This window comes from Leopardus geoffroyi, chromosome C3 (genome assembly GCF_018350155.1).
Source record: "Leopardus geoffroyi isolate Oge1 chromosome C3, O.geoffroyi_Oge1_pat1.0, whole genome shotgun sequence".
Lineage (NCBI taxonomy): Eukaryota > Metazoa > Chordata > Mammalia > Carnivora > Felidae > Leopardus > Leopardus geoffroyi.
In genome coordinates, this window is record NC_059338.1 from 1,701,009 (window position 1) to 1,719,813 (window position 18,805).

The 18,805-nt window shown below is 41.9% G+C and overlaps 1 protein-coding gene across 8 annotated transcripts in view; it reads right to left on the reverse strand.

Moving 5' to 3' along the window:
* Positions 1-18,805, reverse strand: part of GON4L (gon-4 like) — a 76,029-nt gene that overhangs the window by 45,276 nt on the left and 11,948 nt on the right. For 6 of the 8 annotated variants that reach the window (XM_045454368.1, XM_045454369.1, XM_045454366.1 and 3 more), the window contains exons 3-6: positions 18,359-18,544; positions 2,043-2,236; positions 1,274-1,348; positions 1,041-1,091 (exon numbers count right to left, since the gene is read on the reverse strand). In XM_045454368.1, the coding sequence (XP_045310324.1) occupies positions 1,041-1,091; positions 1,274-1,348; positions 2,043-2,236; positions 18,359-18,544 (506 nt within the window). The remainder of the gene's footprint in view (positions 1-1,040; positions 1,092-1,273; positions 1,349-2,042; positions 2,237-18,358; positions 18,545-18,805) is intronic. The other 2 variants (XM_045454372.1, XM_045454371.1) reach the window with 1 other exon arrangement.

Consider the following 18,805-nt stretch of genomic DNA (forward strand, 5'->3'; position numbering starts at 1 on the left):
GCTGATCAGACAAAACAATACAATGGCTGTCAAAAACAAGCCAATGCAATCCTTGGCTGCATTAAGAGAAACACGGTACCTGAAACACGGAGGGGATAACCTAACTTTAATCCATACTAGTTAAACAACATCTGCAGCAGGAGACTCCACGCATACTTCTAAAAGGACACGGACAAAGTAGGCACATGCAGAAGAAAAGGATCAGATTAGTGAATGTACTCAAAGCCTTCTCACGGGAAGACCAATAAAAAACTGAGAGACATTTCGCAACAAAAGACTATTACAAAAAGACATACTAGTTTTCTTCTACTAGAGGGAAGGTCACGTGGACTTATTTCTTCTATACAGCTGCGAAGAACAGAACCGGAAAAAAGACAAGAACACCAATACGCATCATGAGGCCTCAAGGCAAACCTTCCCTACGCTGGAGAGAGAGTGGACAAGTGGACCGCCTCGGGACTGTCGCCCGCCGGTCACAGGTGCTGAGCACACACTGGACTTGTTGAGTAGGATTTAAATGGGTCCCAGCATCTGACCCAGAATACTCCAGAAGTCTTCAAATGGCTCTCATCTCTCAGTGCGCAAAACAGCCAGCTGCTGTTTCCAATAATGCATGTTCCCAGGCCCTGCATCCAGCTCCCCGTTCCGGGTCTGAGGCGAGCCAAGGAATACGCATTTTTCATTAGCACTCCTGAGGGACCCCACGTCAGGGCGACATTGATGCAAGTGATCCCTGAAACATACTTGGAAAAATGCTATAATGCCACATATAACGTGAATAGGAAAACTGACCCTGCTCACGCTTTCAACCGTGCTAAATGGTTATCTACCCAGCACTTCCAAAAAGCAAGACCTCCGCATCAACTAGAATAAACTCTGATATTGATTCCGCATGTTGTCTCTATTTCTCTTTCACAAGTATTTCAGGATGCAAACCCAGACCATAGTAAATCCTTCCTATATATTTTTCCCCTGCAAATAACCTGTAATTAGATTTTATTTACCAAACTAAATAAAGAAAAAAAAAACAGAACACCCACCACTCCTTTTTCCACCACTTCCTTCAGTTTAGAGCGTGTCATTTTGGGCTCCTGAGGCAGGGAAAATGAGAAGAAAACAGTCAATAAAAATCATCACGTGTACCTTGGGTTTTGAGATGCTATCTCTGCCCCCAACCACCAAGCTATTTACACAGTCCCAAGTAACGTCCTACGCGCAGCCCCATTACATAGCTCAGTTCCCTGACATTAAAGGGTAACAGTCAACTACTCACAAACATGGGCATATCTTCCGTCTCACTGATGGCTGCTTTCATCATAGCTACCACGTGTTCATTTGTGATTACTTCCTGGAGAAAGATGAAATTTCACTTTATGCAACAAAGATGTGTAATCTAGACAACGCTCAGTCCTCTGTAACTCTGCTAGAGTGGACACATGTCCACTGCATGTGGACACGGAATGGACAGATGAGAGCCTGAAACTGAAACGGCTTCAGACTGGGGTAAAGCCAGTTCTGGACAGAAGCACACAGTTCAAACTGTAATAAAGCAGCAAACAGATGGATCCCATTGGCAGCTACCAAGAGCATGAATGAGATTCCGAAATAACGGACTACGTGCTTCAGAGAAGCAGTAACAAGCAACGAAGGTTTTGTAAATGGCCGTGTTGATACATATCAAAGCACAGTATCAGCAAATGTGCACAGTAAACCGTTAACCTGGCATCTTTTCAGATCTATCAACCCACCAAAGAGCAGGTCCACTGTGAACATTATCATCTCTGAGTCTGCCAACCACAAGGACAACCCATCAAGTCAGTGGAGGAAGCAGAGGAACAGTTTACCTTCCCAGTTAAGGTCTCTTTAAATGTGTGTTCAGGTTTCTAATGCGTGCTGAGTGCAATGAGAAAGCGTGTTGGGAGGGAAAAAGTTTTTTGGCGCACGCACCTCACAAAATCACCAATTCCCATACTAAGAACCAAGAATTCCCTGAGTGTTTCACGTGCTCTCCAAGAGGCGTTTCCATCGCGTTCCTTACTCACGTGGAGGATGTTGCGCACGTTGACCGCGGTCAGGTTGTGCTGCTTGGCGCCGTCCTCCAGCGTGCGGTCCAGCACGTCGTCCAGCTTCAGGTCGCAAGCCCAAGTGCCTTCTTCTTGACCCCTTCCATCTCGTTTCCTCTTGGTACCCTTTTTCTTTTTTCGCCTTTTCTCACTTTCTTCATTGCCTTGCTCTTCTGCGGATAAACCGAGAACACCATCAGGATCTCCAAAACAACCGCTCCCAGAACTTAACCCAAGAAGCCAATCGTAAATGAAAAACAAGCTGCCAGCTCACTGGCCTTGGAAATCAAAGAAGCCTACAATGTGGCGACAGTGACGGTGGAGTGGGGAGAACCGTCGTAGCGATACCACCCGGTATTTGCTCAACATCTGTCAGGTATTCTGCTACACACTATGCATATTTATTTAGTCCTCCTAACAACCACGGGAGGCAAGGACTATTATCTCTCCCACTGCACAGACGAAGAAACCGAGACAGATTACGAAACTGTCCCAAGAGCTAGTAATGACAGGGCCATGCTCTGAAACCACGTTCTCTAGCCCTGGAACCCACAGTCTTAATTCCTGCTCTGCACTGCCCAAGTAGTACACCAGACACCCTGGCTTTGTGTTTCTGTTCTGGGCAACCTCGGCCAGAGTCTCATTTTCTTTCTTCTGCGAATATAGACATCTGCCTCACAGGGATGCCACCAGATTAAGTGAGATAACTATATCGAAGTGCTTCATAACCACTGGAATGTTATATGATGTAATTTAACATCATTATTAGACTCCTCCATCTAGAAAGAAGAAAAACAAGGAGCAAACAATAAAAAATTCACTCTGAGCTCTATAAGAAAAGGGGGGAAGCATCAGAGTTCTCTCCATTCTACAAGAAGGGAGCATATATACAACCAGACAAAGGGAAAATCTTCCTGATTATTAGAATCTGTTAAGTCTTGAAACAGACTATCACGTAATCCCAAAACGAAGTTCTCATCCGTCCGACGTTCTCGGCCTGCTGCCCTCTGCGAACACGTATTAGAGAGGAGTCACATGAAGATGACCTTCTCTGTTTAAAAGGATTTTGTGACTTTCAAGCCACAGCCTGGCAATATTTGCATCGCGAAAAATTATTAGTGACTTGTGAACACACACCAAGAATCTGATCATTGTGTATGACTCCCAACCCAGTAATTCTTATTCTTTTTTTAAATTTTTTTTTTTCAACGTTTATTTATTTTTGGGACAGAGAGAGACAGAGCATGAACAGGGGAGGGGCAGAGAGAGAGGGAGACACAGAATCGGAAACAGGCTCCAGGCTCTGAGCCATCAGCCCAGAGCCCGACGCGGGGCTCGAACTCACGGACCGCGAGATCGTGACCTGGCTGAAGTCGGACGCTTAACCGACTGCGCCACCCAGGCGCCCCCAGTAATTCTTATTCTTAAGGAAATAATTAGATCTGCACAGACTAATCATCACACTGTTCATTTCAACATTATTTTTCTTCTTCCCTGAAGTCCATTTATTTGAGAGTGAGAGAGCACACACACAGGGAAGGGGCAGATAGAGAGGGAGAGAGAGAATCCCAAGCAGGCTCCATGCTGCCCAGCGTAGAGGCAGACGCAGGCTCGAACCCAGAAACCACAAGATCATGACCCAAGCTGAGATCAAGAGTCAGACACCCACCCAACCGAGCCACCCATGTGTCCCAACATTAATTATTTTAGCAAAACGATGGAAAACACCTAAACATCCAATATTACAGGAGTGGTTAAGTGAACAATGGTACGTTCATACGCTGGACTATAAGTGAGTCATTAAAAATTGTCTTTTTTAAGCAATTGTGGAGGGAGGAGACAAGTAACAATGTATTCTTTTTTTTTTAACGTTTAGAGAAAGAGAGAACACGCGCGTGCAGGTGTGGGGGAAGGGCAGAAAGAAAGGGAGACCGAGAATCCCAAGCAGGCTCTGTGCTGACAGCAGAGAGCCTGACATGGGGCTCGATCTCATGAACCATGAGCTGGGGTTGATCACTTAACCGACTGAGCCACCGAGGCGCCCTAAAAATAAACATTTTTAAAAACCTTAAAAAAAAAAAGAGCTCTCAGTGAAATGGAAATTTTTCTGATAATGATTTTTAAGTGAAAAAAAAAAGAAAAGGTAGAATTCAAACACGAGCGTCTTACAGTCGTGACACCTAAACCAAACGTGCTGCTTCAAGATGTGCCGCAAAAGGAATATAAAACCTCACCAAGTGTCTTAAGAGTGATAAAGCTCTTGACTGATGCTTTTTTGAGAAAGCAACAAAGGGAGAACTACACCACACAACACACAACAAAACTCCCCAAAGGCCTCTGTATCCACATCTTTCCCCCAAGTCTCTCCTACCTCACCGGTTCTCCATGAATCCCAGGACTCCTCTCTCGTCGAGTCTCCTGCATGCCCTCTCTTTGCACCCCACCCTTCCTCTCGCATCCTCTCTCATGCAGACCGGTTGGTTGGGCCCGGTCGGGCCCGGTCGTGGTACTGCCATCTGCCCTTGCCTCCTCATCTTCCCTGGGCTGCAGCTAACAACGACCCAGCAGTTGCAGAACAAAGATTTCTGAGACCCGAAGAAGCTCTGATTCCGCCTTCCAATCCTATCCTACCATGTTATTAGTAACACTGTCAATTGCAAAACTGATCCGGGGGGGAGAAGTTTCAAAGAAATGACAGAAGTTCAAACTATTAATACTATACTAGAAGCAACAAAGTTTGTTAACTGAGACATTGCCAAAAAATAAAATCTTTATAAAATTTAGACATACAAAATGTAATCAGAATTCACTAAAATGAAGGCCAGAAAAGGAAACATATAATGGAAGCAGCTAAATTTTGTAGAATTTTATATAGTTAGTTGATGAGGAACCAAACTATCCTTTAAAACAGAGCTCCTCAAGGCACCTGGGGGGCTCAGTCAGTTGGGTGTCTGACTCTTGATTTTGGCTCAGGTCATGATCTCACAGTTCATGGGTTGGAGCCCCACATCGGGCTGGCTCTGTGCTGACGGTGCGGAGCCTACTTGGGATTCTCTCTCTCTCTCTGTCTCTGCCCCTCCCCTGCCATGTGCTCTCGCTCTCTCTCAAAATAAACTAAAAAAAGAGCTTCTCAGGAACCTGGGTGGCTCAGTTGGTTAAGCATTCATTCAACTCTTGATTTTGGCTCAGGTCATGATCTCACAGTTCGAGGGATCAAGCCCCACATTGGACTCTGCCCTGACAGCATGGAGCCTGCTTGGTATTCTCTCTCCCTCCCTCCCTCTCTCTCTCTCTCTGCCCCTCCCCCACTCTTGAGCACACACTTTCTCTCTCAAAATAAATAAACATTAAAAAAAAAAAAAAAAAAAGAATGGGGGTGCCTGGATGGCTCAGTCAGTTAAGTGTCTAACTCTTGATTTCAGTTCAGTTCATGACCTCGAGGTCCACGACTTTCTAAGACTCACATCCGGCTCTGTGTTGACAGTGCAGAGCCTACTTGAGATTCTCTCTCTCCTCTTCTCTCTGCCCCTCCCCACCCCTCTCAAAAAAAATAAACTTAAAAAAAAAGAAGGTAGCCATCATGTCAAATGTTATGAAATTTCTAAACTTTCACTCTCAGTTTCCATAAATTACTTTGTTTCGAACTAGTTCTCAAACTTGGTCCTGGTTCTCAGACCATACTTTGAGTAGCACTGTCTTAGGATATATGCTGAAAAACATTTATCCCCGCTAGAAATAAAATAAAAAATGAAATACCAAAATAATTTAAATGAAGAAAAATAAAAATAATAACAAATGAATTGTGATGAAAGTTTATCATGAAATTGATTTTTTACAATGTTTATTTTTGAGAAAGAGAGTGAGCGAGCTCAGGAGCCGGGAGGGTTGTTGGGGGGGTGGCGAGGATCCTAAGCAGGCTCCACGCTGACAGCACAGAGCCACAGAGCCCGATGTGGAGCTCAAACTCACCAACTGTGAGATCATGACCTACCCAAAGTCGGACGCTTAACCAACTGAGCCACCCAGGTGCCCCAACATAAAATTTAAATGCAAGTATTTTTTCATGGAAAAATCATTAGAGTTAGCATAATTACATTTAGAATATAAACATGGAATCAAAGTGGAGTTAAACCATCTCAGTGTCTAAATTACATTACGTATACATATTTCTCCTCTGATTTCTTTTTAAAAATTTTTTTTTCAACGTTTATTTATTTTTGGGACAGAGAGAGACAGAGCATGAATGGGGGAGGCGCAGAGAGAGAGGGAGACACAGAATCTGAAACAGGCTCCAGGCTCTGAGCCATCAGCCCAGACCCTGACGCGGGGCTCGAACTCACGGACCGCGAGATCGTGACCTGGCTGAAGTCGGACGCTTAACCGACTGCGCCACCCAGGCGCCCCGCTCTGATTTCTGATTGTAATGCTGAGTTTTTATTATGGAGTGTATGTCTGTAAGGAAGATCTAATGCATTCAAATTCCAAAACACTACACAGTCAATCCAAAAAAGAACAGATAGTTGAACTATTTGCTATTCTGTTTTAAAACTAATCCTTTATCTTCTAAAATACTGGGATACCACGGACTCTATGAATTCTAAAGAGTTGAAATTTAAAATTAGAAAAAGGAAGCCCCTTTTTTTTGGCTTCCAAAGACCAGACTGGAAAAGATAAAGAAGAAAATCTAATTTTTCTTTCCATGAGATAGAAGATGGCTAAAAACAAGCCATTCCCTGAAAAATAGATCCAATGATGTAACCAATAAATTGAAAGTAAAATACACTATAAGTGTACTGTAAAGTGGATGAAGTCAGTAAAAATATAGGTGGGTTCTGTAATATCACCAAAATTGCCATGATGTATGAAAACAGTTGCTTAAGAACCTTGTCAAAAACACACCCAGGACCTCTGATTCTGGCCACAACTATGTTTGTTTGTTTTTTTTAACACAGGAAACCTTCCCACCAAAAACAACTGTAAAACTATGTAAAACTACAATTTACCCTCAGACAACACAGGTTTGAACTGTTCACATCCACTTATATGTGGATTTTTTTTCAATAAATACAGTATAGGCGTGCCTGGGTGGCTCAGTTGGTTAAGCATCCAACTTCGGCTCAGGTCATGTTCGTGAGTTTGAGCCCCATGTCGGGCCCTGTGCTGACAACTCAGAGCCTGGAGCCTGCTATGGATTCTGTGTCTCCATCTCTCTCTCTACCCCTCCCCTCCCTCTCAAAAATGAGTAAACATTAAATATATATATATACACAAATGATCCCAGATAAAAACAAAGCAAAGAATTTCAGGATGAATCAAAACACAAGACAGGTTAGCTCTATGATCAAAATAAATGAATGCTGACTGGCTAACATAGTAACAATAACGTCTTAGGGGTTTAAAACTTAAGAAGAAGTAAAACATAACATCAATAGCACAAAAGGCAGGAGTAGATATATGTAGTGAAATGGCTATAAAATTCCTGTATTGTTTTGAAAGTGGTAAAAGCACACATTTAAGGTACAATGTAATAATTTCGAAGATGTATATGTTGGGGCACTTGCCTGGCTCAGTTGGTAGAGGATGTGACTCTTGATCTCAGGGTCATGAGTTCAAGCCCCACAGTGGGCATATAGCTCACTTTAAAAAAAAAAGAAAAAAAAGTCTTGGGGCACATGAGTGGCTCAGTTGGTTAAGTGTCTGACTCTTGGTTTTAGCTCAGGTCATGATCTCATGGTTCATAAATTTGAGCCTCACATCTCCCTCTGCCCTGACAATGTGGAACCTGCTTGGGCTTCTCTCTCTGCCCTCTCTCTCTGCCCCTCCCCCACTTGCACTGTCTCTCTCTCAAAATGAACTTTAAAAAAATTTTTTTTAATTTAAAAACATAAAAACACATCAAATCTCGGACTACTTTTAAAAATAAAAAGATGCATATTGTTAATCTATAAAGTAACATGTGCAAGAAAAAAGAATATAAAACTAAAGAACTAATAACGAAGAAAAATAAAAGTACTTGGTTAATCAAAAGAAGGAAAGAAGAAACAAAAAAAAACAGGAAAATAGAAAATTCAACTTACGTTACGTTAAATATAAACTCAACTTATGTATAACGTTAAATATAGTAATACATTAAACATAAACTCAAATTACATTAAATATAAACAAAATATATGAGCTAATTAAAAAGCAAAAATGTTCGGACTAAGTTTTTTTTACAAAGACTAGGCCACACATAGGAGAAACATTTAAAAACATTTTTTAATACATTTATTTATTTTTGAGAGACAGAGAACAAGTCAGGGAGGGGCAGAGAGAGAATGAGACACAGAATCTGAACGAAGCAGGCTCCAGGCTCCGAGCTGTCGGCACAGAGCCCGACGCAGGGCTCAAACCCACAAACCGTGAGATCATGACCTGAGCCGAGATCAAGAGTCAGATACCCTTAACCGACTGAGCCACCCAGGCACCCTTAGGAGAAACATTTTAAAAATAAAGGCACAAAAAAGGTTGAAAGCAAAAGAATATAAATACTATATACCATGTATACACGAATATCACAAAGAAAACTTTAAGGCAAGAACATAAAAAGGAACATCTCACACTAATTGAGTTAATTCAACAGGAAGACAAAACAATTCTAAATTGGTATGCATCTAATAATAGAGCTTAAATATATAAAATAAAAGTTGACAGGGAAAAAAAGGATAAAGCCACAGTCATATTTGGAGATTTTGACAAATGTCATTCAGTAACTAATACAACAGTAGACAAAGAAATCAGTAAGGACATAAGAGATCTGAACAATATAAATAATAAACTTGAACTTACAGACATATGTAGAACACAATACTTGATCTAAATGACAAGTGTCTAAATGACACCCACAAAATACATTATTTTTATGGGCACATAAAACAGACCATATGCTAAGTTTCAACAATTTTCAAAGGTCAGGAATCATACGGAATATACTCTTTGACCACAGTGGAATTAGCTAGAAATAAATAAAGAAGTTTAACTGGAAAGATCCTCAAATATTTGGAAAGTAAGCAATGTATCTCTAAATAATCCATAAATCAAAGAAAAAATCATAAAGGAAATTAGAAATATTTTAAGATGAATGAAAGCAATAATATGACACATCATAGCTTGCAGAACACAGCGAAAGCAATGCTTCAAGGGAAAGTTACAACTGTGCATGTATATATTAGAAAACAATTGAAAATCTTATAAGAGATTAGAAAAGAACAAATCAAATAAGGTAAATTTCAGGAAGGAAATAATGAACAGAAACCAATGAAACAGAAAACATAAATAGAATTTAAAAAAAAGAAAGCCAAAAGGTGGTTCTTTGAAAAGATTAATAAAATTGATAAACCTCAAGCCAAACTTACCAACAAAAAAATCAGACTTATCAACAAAAAGTTTCCAACCAGAAATAAAGAGGACAGGGGTGCCTGGGTGGCTCAGTCAGTTAAGCACCCAACTTCAGCTCAGGTCCTTATCTCATGGTTCATGAGTTCTAGCCCCTCGTTGGTCTCTGTTCTAACAGTGCAGAGCCTGCCTGGGATTCCCTCTCTCTCCTTCTCCCTCTGCCCTTCCCCAACTCACTTACTCACTCTCTCTTTCTCTCTCTCTCTCTCAAAATAAATAAATAAACCTAAAAAAATCTTAAAGATACCCCAAAATTGAGGCACTTGGCTGGCTCAGTTTGGTGGAGTGTGCAACTCTTAATCTGGGTGTCATGGAGTTCAATCCCTGTTGGGTATGGAGATTAGTTAAAAACTAAAACCCAAAAAAAAAAAAAAATCCCAAAATAAGCCTTTTATAAACAACTTTACATCAAAATATTTGACAATTTAGAGAAAACGTACAAATTCCTTGAAAAACACAACTGACCAAAACTGACAGAAACAGGAAATCTGAATAGTCCTAAAATTATTAAAGAATTTACTCCATAATTTAAAATCCTTTTGACAAAGAGAACTCCAAGCCTAGGTAACTTCTTGGTGAAGTCTTACAAAATTTTGAGAAATAAATAATAGCCTTACATAAACCTTCCAGAGAGTGGACAATGATGGGAAACTTCCCAATTCATTTTATTATTTTTTTTAATGTATGTTTATTTTTGAGAGAGACAAAGTCAGAATGCGAGTGGGTTAGAGGCAGAGAGAGAGAGGGAGACACAGAATCCGAAGCAGGCTCCAGGCTCTGAGCTGTCAGCACAGAGCCCAACACGGGGCTCGAACTCACGAGCTATGAGATCATGACCTGAGGTGAAGTCGGATGCTCAACCAACTGAGCCACCCAGGCACCCCACAATTCATTTTATAAGGCCAGTTACCAAACACCAACACATGAAAAAGACATTATAAGAAAATTAAAGCCAGTACCTCTCATAAATAAAGACACAAAACCTTGAACCATGTATCAGGAAATGGGTCCGGCAGCTCATGGAAAGTCTGATACGTCATAACCAAATAGGTTCATCCCAGAAACGCCAGTTTGCTCTAACACTCAAAACCCAATCACATTTGTCATTAGGTACATGCACCTAAACACAGAGTTTTAAAATATGCAGAGCAGGGGCACTTGGCTGGCCCCATCAGTGGAGCACACAACTCTTGATCTCAGGGTCATGAGTTTGAGCCCCACGTGGGGTATAAAGATTACTTAAGGGGCACCCGGGCAACTGAGTCTGTTAAGCATCTAACTCAGTTTCAGCTCAAGTCATGATCTCACAGTTTGTCAGTTAAAGCCCCACAATGGGCTGTGTGCTAACAGCTACAGAGCATGCTTGGGATTCTCTGTCTCCCTCTCTTTATCTTCCCCCACTCACTCTTTCTCTCAAAATAAGTAAATATTAAAAATAATAAAAACCTTTTAAAATGAATAAAAGTATATAGAACTAAAACTGATAGAGCTAAAAGGAAATATAGACAAATCCACAACGATAATTGGAGATATCAACATTTCCTTCACAATAATTGACAAATAGACCTTTCCCAAGAGAAAAGTAGGAAGAGAAGAACTGAACAACGCTATCAATCAACTTGACCTAACTGACATTTATAGAACAGGCACCTCGAAACAACAGAATACATATTCTTTTCAAATACATATGGAAGAGCTACCACAAAGATTATATTCTCAGGGTGCCTGGGTGGCTCAGTCAGTTAAGCGTCCGACTTCGGCTCAGGTCATGATCTCACAGTTTGTGAGTTCAAGCCCCACGTTGGGCTCTGTGCTGACAGCTCAGAGCCTGAAGCCTGCTTGGGATTCTGTGTCTCCCTCTCTGTCTCTGCTCCTGCCCCACTCATGCTCTGTCTCTCTCTCTCTCTCTCTCAAAAATAAATAGAACATTAAAAAAAATTTTTAAAAAAGAGAGAGAGAGTACATTCTGGGCCCTAAAATAAACCTCAATAAACAGAAAAAGAATGAAATGATACAAAATAGGACCTGAACTCAAGAGAATTAAATTAGAAATCAGTAACAGAAAGATAGCTGGAAATTCTCCAAATATTTAGAAATAAGGGGCGCCTGGGTGGCGCAGTCGGTTAAGCGTCCGACTTCAGCCAGGTCACGATCTCGCGGTCCATGAGTTCGAGCCCCGCGTCGGGCTCTGGGCTGATGGCTCAGAGCCTGGAGCCTGTTTCCGATTCTATGTCTCCCTCTCTCTCTGCCCCTCCCCCGTTCATGCTCTGTCTCTCTCTGTCCCCAAAAAAATAAACGTTGGAAAAAAAAAAATTAAAAAAAAAAAAAAGGAAAGAAATAAAACTACACACTTCTGAATGATCTGTGGGTCAAAGAAGACATCCCAAAGGAAATTAGAAAATATTGTCAACTGAAGTCCATGAAATATAACATATCAAACAAAATTTGCGGGGCACAGCTAACACAAGTGTTTAACAGGAAAGTGACACATTAAGTACTATTAAAAAATAAGAAAAGTCTCAAATCACTGATCTAAGCTTCCACTTTAAGAAAACCAGAAAAAGACCAAATTAAACCCAAAGCAAGGAGAAAGAAAACAGACAAAAATCAATGAAATAGAAAACAGAGAAATAGAGAAATTAATGAAATCCAAAGCTTGTCCTTTGAATTCAAAGATGAATACTGAAAACCGTCTAGCCAGAGTGATTAAGAAAAAGACACAAATCACCAGTATCAAGAATAAAAGAACAGACACCGCTGCAGACCCTACAGATAATAGAAAGATAACAAAGGAATATTATGAAAACATTTATGCCAATAAATGTGACAAGGTAAACGAAACAGACAAATACCTTGAAAGATACCAACTGTAGGGACACCTGGGTGGCTGTCAATTAAACATCCAACTTTGGCTCAGGTCATGATCTCACAGTTCGTGGGCTCGAGCCCCATGGGTTCTGCATTAGCGGCACAGAGCCTACCAGGGGATTTTCTTTCTCTCTCTCTCTCTCTCTCTCAATCTCTCTGCCCCTCACCAGCTCATGCGTATGTACTCTCTCTTTCAAAATAAAAAAATAAATATTAAAAAAAGGAAGAAGTGGGGCGCCTGGGTGGCGCAGTCGGTTAAGCGTCCGACTTCAGCCAGGTCACGATCTCGCAGTCCGTGAGTTCGAGCCCCGCGTCAGGCTCTGGGCTGATGGCTCAGAGCCTGGAGCCTGTTTCCGATTCTGTGTCTCCCTCTCTCTCTGCCCCTCCCCCATTCATGCTCTGTCTCTCTCTGTCCCAAAAATAAATAAACGTTGAAAAAAAAAAAAAAAAAAAAAGGAAGAAGTAATACCAATTCACACATGCTCTTCCAAAAACAAAAGCACAAAAAGGGAACACTTCCCAACTCAGCATGACCCCAATATCAAACCATACAAAGACAGTACAAGAAAACTATTGACCACAGATACAAAAATCTTTAAAATACTAGCAAATCAAATCCAGCAATGTATAAAAAGGGTAATATATCATGGCCAAAAGGTGTGGCTTACCCCAGAAATGCAAAATTGCTTTCAAATTTGAAAATCAATCAATATAATTCACTATATCAACAGATCAAAAGCAAAAACAAAACAAAAGACAATCTCAATAGAGGCAGAGAAAGCTTTTCACAAAATCTAACATCAATTCACCATAAAAACTCTCAGCAACTAGGAACAGTAGAGAACTTCCTCAATCCAATACACCACAGCCATAAACCAGCTTCAGCTCCACGGTGAAAGACGGAACATACTTCCCTGAGACCAGGAACACAGGAAAGACGACCCCTCTCGCCACTTCCCCTCAGGGTTGTACACAGTAAAGGGGGACTGACAAATGGAAAGGAAGAGAAAGAGGGAGGGAGATATAAAGGGAAGAGGAGGAAGAAAGAGAAATGAAGGTCAAAAAAAAACCCTTGTTCTCAGATGACATAATTATCTCTGTAAGAAATTGTTAAAGAATCTATAAAGTAAGGGTGCCTGGGTGGCTCAGTCCATTAAGCATCCGACTCAATTTCAGTTCAGGTCACGATCTCACCACACTGTGAGCGCAGGGCCTACTTGGGATTCTCTCTCTCCCTCTCTCTCAAAACAAACTCTTCAAAAACAAAAAAGAATGGGGGCACCTGGGTGGCTCAGTTGGTTAAGCATCTGACTTCGGCTCAGGTCATTATTTCTCGGTTCGTGGGTTCGAGCCCCATGTCGGGCTCTGTGCTGACAGCTCAGAACCTAGAGCCTGCTTCCAATTCTACGTCTGCCCCTCTGTCTGCCCCTCCTCCGCTTGCATTCTTTCTCTCAAAAATAAATAAACATTAAAAAATAATAATAAAATAAAAACAAAAAAGAATCTATAAAGTATATACAGCTAATAAATGAATTTATAGCAAAGTCACAAGGTATACTGATATACCCAAGCCTACTCTATCTGTATGTTGGCAACAAACTAGAAGTTGAAAAGAAAAAATGACATAAGCATAAAAAAAAAAATGCATGTTTCATAAATCTAAAATATAAGTGAAAATGTATATAGTAAAAACTACAAAATACTGCTGAGAAATTTTTAAACGTCTAAATAAATATATGTATCTTGCTACGGATTAGTAGACTCAATACTGTTAAGATGACAACTTTCTTCCCAAATTGATCCACAGATTCATTTCCAATCAGTATTTCAGCAAGTATTTTTTTTTTTCAACGTTTATTTATTTTTGGGACAGAGAGAGACAGAGCATGAATGGGGGAGGGGCAGAGAGAGAGGGAGACACAGAATCGGAAACAGGCTCCAGGCTCTGAGCCATCAGCCCAGAGCCTGACGCGGGGCTCGAACTCCCGGACCGCGAGACCGTGACCTGGCTGAAGTCAGAGGCTCAACCGACTGCGCCACCCAGGCGCCCCTCAGCAAGTATTTTTGCAGAAAATAACAACCCAATTCTCAAATTTACATGGAAATGCAAATGACCTAGAATAGTTTAATAACCTTGTTTTAAAAAGGCGGGGGGGGGGGGGGGGGCGGGGCACCTGGGTGGTTCAGTCAGTTAAGCATACAACTTCCATTCAGGTCATAATCATGTGGTTCCTGAGTTCGAGCCCCACGTCGGGCTCTGTGCTGACAGCTCAGAGCCTGGAGCCTGCTTCAGATTCTGTGTCTCTCTCTCTTTCTGCCTCTCCCCGGCTTGTGCGCATGCATTCTCTGTTTCTCTCTCTCAAAAATAACATTAAAAATAATAAAAAATAAAAATAAAAAGGACAAAGTGAAGATTCATACTACCCGACCTCGACACTCCCTGTGAAGTTATACTGATCGAGCCTGTGTGGTGTTGGTGAAAGGTTAGACACACAGATCAGTGGGACAGAACAGAGTCCAGAAAAGTCCACACTAATATGGCCAAGTGATTTTTTTACATAGGTGCAAAGGTAATTTATTTTTTCTTAATTTTTTAAATGTTTTTTTTTATTTATTTTTGAGAGAGACAGACACAGAGTGTGAATGGGGGAGGGGCAGAGAGAGAGGGAGACACAGAATCCAAAGCAGGCTCCGGGCTCCAGGCTCCAAGCTGTCAGCACAGAGCCCAACGCAGGGCTCGAACTCACAAACTGCAAGATCATGACCTGAGCCAAAGTCAGACGACAAACCGACTGAGCCACCCAGGTGCCCTATGTGCAAAGGTAATTAAATGGAGAAAAAATATTTTCCAAAAATAGTGCTGAAATAAGGGAACATCCACATGCAAGAGAGTCTCAAACATACCTCACACATGATGATACAAAAATTAACTCAACACGGTTCATACACCTAAATGTAATATGTAAAACCATACAACTTGCAGAAAAGAAACTCTGTGACCTCAGTTTGGGCAGAGTTCCTTTTCTTTTTTAAATCACTTTTTTTTTTTTTAAGTCTGCTTTCCTCCCAGTGTGCAGCTCGACCTCACAACCCTCTGAGATCCAGAGTCTCGAGGCTCCCCAACTGAGCCAGCCGGGTGCCCCAGGATTAGGCAGTGTTCCTTGATATGACACCAAAACCATATTCCACAAAAGTAAATCCTGGAGTATCTCCCTGTAGCTAACACTAAAACAACGTGAGCAAGGTAACGACAGTACTGCATTGTAACTCAAATAATAAAATAAATATCTCAGTCCATACTCACATAAAAATTGAAAAAAATAAATAAATAATGAAGAAGGGACAGGTCCTCTTTAAAGTTTATTTCTTTTCAGGGAAAGAGAGTGAGAGCATGTGTGAGCAAGGGAGAGGTGGGGGGAAGAGAGAGAATCCCAAGCAGGCTCCATGCTATCAATGCAGAGCCCAATGCAGGGCCCAAACTCATGAACTCCTGAAACATGGGATTATGACCTGTCTGAGCCAAAATCAAGAGGCGGACACTTACTTCACTGACTGAGCCACCCAGGTGCCCCAGGACAGCTCTTCTTTATAGAAAATCCCAATTAATAGAAGTAGAAGGCATGAGAGAAATAAAAAATTGCCATTAGAAGAACACAGTAATGGAGCATCTAGGTGGCTCAGTCAGTTGGACATCCGACTTTGGCTCAGGTCACGATCTCATGGTTTGTGAGTTTGAGCCCCACGATAGGCTCTCTGCTGTCAGCACAGAGCCTGCTTTGGATCCCTCCCTCTCTCTGCCCCTCCCCTGCTGGTTCTCTCTCTCTCTCTCTTTCAAAATAAATAAAGTTAAAAAAAAATAAATAAATAAAAGCCTGTTACAGGCAATCTACCAATGGATGCTAAAATTAGTGGCCAAAGATTTGAAAACGAACAGGATAGACGCATAGTTTTAAAGTATTTCCTGCAAGATATGTACTAATTACAAAAGGAATGAAGGCAAACAACAGAACAATGAACTAACATTTCACCAAAAATGATCTCCAGATGGCCATAAACACATGAAAATATGCTCTGTAGCATTATTCCTTGGGGAAATGCAATTGAAAACCAGGAGGAAATACACCTACTAGAACGGATAAATTTAAACATCTGACAGCGGCTGGCTGGAGGCTATCAGCCGCAAATCTCACATACTGCAGGTGGGAGTGTAAGATGGTCCGGCCACCCTGGAACACAGTTCAGCAGTTTCTTACAAAGTTAAACATAAACCATAAGCCCCAGCAATGACAATTCTAGTTACTTACCCCAGAAAAATGAAAATTTATGTCTATCAAAGACCTACATGTGAATATTTATAGCAGTTTCAGGCAAAACCTGGAAACAATCCGAATGCCCATCAACTGGTGAACAGGTAAACTAACTGTGGTCCTTCGTTGGAACAGAATGAATACTACTCAGCGATGAAAGCACGAATGAATCTCAAAGGCATCAGACTAGGTGAAAGATACCAGATGCGCAAGGCTCCGTACTGTATGACACCACACATGTGATAACACCGTAGAAAACGGGAACCTGCCAGAACAGAAGGGAGACTGGCAGGTGCCAAGGGCGGAGGATGAAGGACTGCAGAGGGGAATGAGAGAACTTCTGCCACATGCTGATGGTGGTGGCTGTTACATAATTTTTTTAATTGTTAAAAAACGTTTGTTTATCTATTTTGAGAGATAAAGCTCGAGCAGGAGAGAGGCAGAGAGAGAGACTCTCAAGCAGGCTCCACAGTCAGCACAGGGGCTTGATCACACAACCGTGAGATCATGACCTGAGCTGAAATCAAGAGTCAGACCCTTAACCAACTGGGTCACCCAGGTGCCCCTAGAAGTCTTTATTCACTTGTGTGTATGTGTTATAATTCACAATAAAAAAAATACAATATTTAGGGGCACCTGGGTGGCTCAGTCAGTTGAGCATCCAACTTCGGTTCAGGTCATGATCTCACAGCTTGTGGGTTCAAGCCCTGCATCGGGCTCTGTTGCTGACCGCTCAGAGCCTGGAGCTGCTTGGCATTCTGTGTCTCCCTCTCTCTTTGCCCCTCCCCTGCTCACACTCGCGATCTCTCTCTCTCTCTCTCAAAAATAAATAATCAAAAAAAAATTTTTTTTACGTACAACATTTCAAACAAATGTAAAGAGGCCTAATCCTATGACCTAGCAATTACACCCAAGGAAAATCAGGTGCAGATGCTCACCCAGACACCTGCAACAGGAACATCCACGGCAGCACCAGTCAGAGTAGCCTGCAACTAGAAACCATCCTAATGCCCGGTAAGAGCTGATGGATTAAGAAATAGTAGAACACTCCAGGGGCGCCTGGGTGGCGCAGTCGGTTAAGCGTCCGACTTCAGCCAGGTCGCGATCTCGCGGTCCGTGAGTTCGAGCCCCGCGTCAGGCTCTGGGCTGATGGCTCAGAGCCTGGAGCCTGTTTCCGATTCTGTGTCTCCCTCTCTCTCTGCCCCTCCCCCGTTCATGCTCTGTCTCTCTCTGTCCCAAAAATAAATAAATGTTGAAAAAAAAAAAGAAATAGTAGAACACTCCAACAGGCTACTACACAGCAATGAAAACGAGCAATCCACAAGTACGTGCAGCAACGGGGGCCAATTTCATAACACGACAACACAAGTGGAAAAAGGCAGTCACAAAACACACATACATATGATTCCACTCATAAAGTACAAAACAGGTGAACCGGAAGTCAGAATAATGGTCCCGCAGGGGTGGGGTGTTGGTAGTAACTGAAAGGGAGGGCCCTGGGTGCAGGTAATATTCTGTTTTTGATCCAGTTCCTGCTTGCATGGGTGTTTGCAATCTCTGAAATTCAGTGAACTTGGATCTCTTAAGGTATATGCAGTTTTCTCCATATTTTGCTTCATATTATACTTCAATAGAGAGGATTTTTTTTTTTTTTTTAAAGAAGAAAAAAAGAGACACAAAGCCTACCCATCGGAATGAAGAGTCCGCCGTCCTCTGTCTCATCCTCAGCTTGCGGAGCCAGAGTCCCAAGTGGCTTCTCTTGGGGACAGGCACAGACATGTGACGGAGGGGACTTCCCAGGCAGGGCTCCCGGTTTGGCAGAGTGGGCGCCTAGAGGCAGTGAAGGCATCTCCCCTCCAGACTGAGGTTTTCCTGGAAGAATCACAAGGGTTGCTCCACACTGTGCCCATTTGCAATCATACCAGGTTGCAGAAATCAGCATTTTGTTATAAAGTCCTCTTCAGCTGGGTAATTTCATTAATGATGCACGTACCACATAGGTATTCCTCTCTCTTAAAGACAGTATCCTAAGAAAAATACCAAATCAAAGCTCAGATCCAATTTGCTCATCTAATGTCAGGGAGCTGAACCAGATAATTGCTAAGGTCTTTCTACTTCTTATATGCTTTGAGG